The following is a 4,487-nucleotide window of genomic DNA, read 5'->3' as shown; positions in this document are numbered from 1 at the left end:
TTTTATGGTGAAGAAGTTAAAGGAGAGAATGAGATGTTTCAATCGAGCTGAGGTGAAATCGGTGTCAATCATAAACAATGTAAACTTATGAACGAGAAGTGGTTTATCTTCTGTATCATGTAGTTAAGTTGAAGTCTAGAACGTCAGTTCATTTAAAGACAGAAATGGTAAAGAGATAATAACGTGAGAAATGGTCAACAAATGAATATTTAAAAGAGGGAATATACAACTTTTTCAGAAGAATCATGAAGACATGGGTGTATCCTTTTTCAGGAGAATCATAAAAACTGATACTAAAGATCTTTTTATTTAAAGGCTCATAAATCAGTTTCCTTTCTTCGAGAAATCTGCCCCTCAACATTGTCTATAAAAGAATGTAGAAACATAGTCAAATTTATCAAAATAAAACACAATTATCAACAAACAAGGAGAGGAGATGTCCTTAATCGTTGAAGTATTGCAGATGGATTCCAAGCTTCATGTTCACCAAGAACAAAGGAAAAGCAAGAACCAGTCTTTGTAACCAACGAGTTAATGGGACCTAATCTTTGTAATCATCTAGTTGCCAAACTCAACAAGTGGGAACTCGAGATTTTACCATATTATGACTTAGTAGATGGAAGCTAGACTCATTGTATTTATAATATCTGTTTGCATCAATCCAGTGGATGAAAGAGAAAGAGAGTATTGGTAACAAGAAGAAGACTTGATGCCAACTTTTGCCTTTACAATCAGAGCAATCAGAACATTCTTCATGGCCCCAACTCTTTCTAATTTCAGAAAGAAGAGATGCAAATCGAATGCAGGCAAGAAATGGATAGACCGGAGAGAGAGAGAGAGAGAAAGAGAGAGAGAGAGAGAGAGAGAGAGAGAGAGAGAGAGAATAGAGAGAAAAGAAAACACTTGTAAACATTAGACACAAAAAGTTAAGCAAGCTAGGTAAAATTCTTTGGTAAAAGCAAAATAAATAAAATACTTGTGTTTTTATGTTTTTGTGTTTGCGAAAGCAAATACTGGAAAAAAATTCAAAGCAAACAAAAAGGTAAATTAAGTCATTGAAAGCATGCCAAGATCAACAATAAAATTGTTCAAGGTCTTCTCCTCCAATGCCTTAATGAAGATATCTGCCAATTGACCAGTGGATGGAATATAGAACAGATCCACTTTTCCTTTTTGAACTATGTCCCCGATGAAGTGATGACGGATGTCGATGTGTTTAGTCTTAGAATGCTACACCTGATTTTGAATCATCTGGATGGAACTAGTGTTGTCACAACAAATGGGATTCTTCGAAAAGTTGAACCCATAATCTAAGAGTTTATTCTGAATCCAAAGAATCTGAGCACAACATCTTCTAACGACTACATATTCAGCTCCAGCAGTATAACAAGCCACTGATGTCTGCTTCTTGTTGGACCAGCTCGCAATTCTATTTCCTAGTAGTTGAGCTCCTCCTAAAGTACTTTTTCGATCAATACCACATCCATCATGATCAGATTCAGTGAATCCTACAAGCTTGAACTTAGAGTCACGAGGATACCATAACCTAAGATTGGGTTTATGTTTCAAGTAACGAAAGATCCTCTTTACAGAAAGAAGATGGGATTCCTTTGGATAGGCTTGATATCGAGCACACAAGATAGTGGCAAACATGGTGTCAGGGCAAATGTCAGTAAGATAGAGCCGCGATCCTATCATTCTGCGATACAGGGTTGCATTCACATCAGTTCCAGTTGGATTAAAAAGATAGACGCTGATAGAGACATTGGAGTCTTCGTTGGTTTGCTATCATAAAAACCAAATATCTTCAGTATATCTGCAATGTATTTTTCTTGACAAAAAAAGATCCCATCAATGAGTTTCTTAACCTGCAAACCTAGAAAGAAAGTTAGTTCACCGATCATGCTCATTTCAAACTTTTTGGCCATTACTTCAGCGAACTCAGAACTTAACTTCTCATCAGTGGATCTTAAAATGAAGTCATCGACATACAATTAAGCAAGGATAATGTGAGATCTTGATTGCTTGATGAACAAGGTGTTGTCAATTTTTCCTCGTTTGTATCTACTCTCCAGAAGATAACTAGCCAAGGTGTCATGCCATGCCCTCGGTGCCTATTTCAAACCATAGACAACTTTATCCAAATGATACACGTGATCAAGAAATTCTTCACTTTCAAATCCTGGAGGTTGTTTCAAAAAGACTTTTTCTTGAGGATCATGTAAGAAAGCAGTCTTTACATCTATTTGATAGACTTTGAAGTTCTTGAATGAAGCATAAGCAAGGAATAATCGAATTGCTTCAAGTCGAGCAACAAGGGAAAATGCTTCATCTTAACCCAAACCTTCCAGATGACAAAATCCTTGAGCCACAAGTCTTGCCTTGTTCCTAGTAACAATTCCATCTTCATCTATCTTGTTTCTGAACACCCAGCAAGTACCAATAATGGTTTCCATTGAGGCCGAGGAACGAAATTCCACATGCAATGACGTTCAAACTCATTCAACTCGTCTTGCATAGCCTTGATCCAGTTAGCTTCTTTGAGAGCATCAACAATATTCTTTTGTTTAATCATTGAGACGAAGTTAACAAACATGTAGAAGTTATTGTTGACTCTGCTACGAGTGAGAATCCCAGAGTTGACATCTCCAAATGATTTGAGATTCAGGATGATCACGAAGAATTCTATGATTTGCATTTTCATTAACATTATTTGGCACATAATCTTTTGGATTTGAAGGGTTGATTGGCCCAGGTTATTCAGATATGACAACCTAATCCTATAAGAGTGACTGATCTTTGTTGTCGGAATGAGAATTGATAATCAGATCTATGTTGGGAACAACAAGCATTGTAACGTTAAAGTGACAAAAATCCCAGTTATATAAAATAAGTTGAATTCTTTTCACATGATCAACAACTTTTTCCTTTTCAGTGTGAATAAAATTATTGGTCAATGAGATACATGAATTTTCCTTATTCAAGAGAGAAAGGAAATTCTCAGTGAAAGAGAGTTTTTCTTTAAGATTTTTCCATTCAATTTTAAGAGAGGATTTTTCTTTGTTAAAGTTAGAGAGATCAAGACATAAATAATCAAACATGTCAGCTTTTTCAATAAAGGAGTAGTTGACAAAATGTTTTACATGATACATTGAGGTTGAGTACCAGTCCTGTGATTTAGAGACATTTGCAACTTGAGAAAAGTTAGCGTCAAAAGTACCGATGTTGTCCCTTGATACCTCAGTTTGAGGATCGTCGATTTGAGCCATGAGACACTTACCCTTTGTAACCTCATCATCAGATAGCTCTTCTATGTCGAAGACAACTGATAAGGTATTCATCATCTCTTATGCAGTTGTGCACTTGCTTTCGTTTACCGGCTTGTTGCTTGATTATCCAACATGTTTGTCCTTCTTTTTATGGAATGTTGACTCCGGATCTTCAAATGGTGGTGTCAATGGTATCTTTGATCTACGGGTCATATACTACTGAAACAAAATAAAACAAAAGCGTAAAAAGGAACTAAAAATAAAATAAAACTGAGATTGCAATTCTCACGTTGTGAGTTATGAAATGAAAAAAAAATTAACTAATGAAGAAAATTAACTTTTTGCGTATTTTACCCCACAAAAAGGACCGATTAACATAAAGTAATGAAACGAACAACTGAAATAGCCGTTCTCCGGCAACGGCGCCAAAAACTTTGGTGTGCATAAAATATACCTACCACATTAAATTTAAGTCCTAACGAAACTTATCTAAGTTATAACCTACCATACTAGACTTAGTAACTAGAAGCTAAGTTATAACCTACTAGAAACTTGGAAACAAGTATAATCGAAGGATAGTGTACTTAAATTTCACATTGATATGTGAATTCTACAACTACTTTAACTGTAGCGACTATCCAAATTCAGGTCATCCCTTGAATTGAACATCTTTGTATGAATCATGTAGACACATCATGCACTTGACCTAGTAGTATAAATTAGGTCTAAGTCTCGTAGGAACTTAAGTCAAAGTTGAAACTATGACTAGTATACTTGGTTCTTCAATTTCACTTGAATTTCGGAACCACTACATACAATGACAATAATCTAGTTTCAATCAAACTATGTAACTTTCTACCAAATATAATTATTCTATTTTGAGAAATTTGAATTTTTCAAATATTAAACTCAATTCTTTATGGTGTTAACAAATTTTATTTGGTTCAAAACAATCCAAGATATTCTACATCCATTGTGATATTCCAAAATGCCCAAACTTTATAACAAGTGTCAAAATTTTATAAAATAAATGCAAGTTTTATAAAATTTAAACTTCCCCCAAAATTTTATATTATATATAACATCTTTAATTATTTACATATGTCATGAGACCTAAATTATATTATGGACAATACTTCATAAACATTAGCTTATTTATGAGCATAGGAGCCAAAATGTCATAAAATTAAATACAATATTTTATATTTTATAAACCTA

The 4,487-nt window shown here is 34.3% G+C and overlaps 1 protein-coding gene across 1 annotated transcript; it reads right to left on the bottom strand.

Annotated features, from left to right (window-relative positions):
- Positions 1 to 1,230: 1,230 nt before the first annotated feature.
- On the bottom strand, positions 1,231 to 1,928 carry LOC145114221 (secreted RxLR effector protein 161-like). The gene is made up of 2 exons (XM_079050225.1): positions 1,869 to 1,928; positions 1,231 to 1,785 (listed from the first exon to the last, which is right to left on the bottom strand). The coding sequence occupies exons 1-2, from the start codon at positions 1,926 to 1,928 to the stop codon at positions 1,231 to 1,233; spliced, it is 615 nt and encodes a 204-aa protein (XP_078906351.1).
- Positions 1,929 to 4,487: the final 2,559 nt, after the last annotated feature.

This window comes from Lactuca virosa, chromosome 5, assembly GCF_052849685.1.
Source record: "Lactuca virosa cultivar CGN04683 chromosome 5, Lactuca_virosa_CGN04683_v6, whole genome shotgun sequence".
In the NCBI taxonomy this organism is placed as follows: domain Eukaryota; kingdom Viridiplantae; phylum Streptophyta; class Magnoliopsida; order Asterales; family Asteraceae; genus Lactuca; species Lactuca virosa.
Note: the sequence above shows the minus strand (reverse complement) of the source record. Positions and strands in the feature narration are given on the sequence as shown.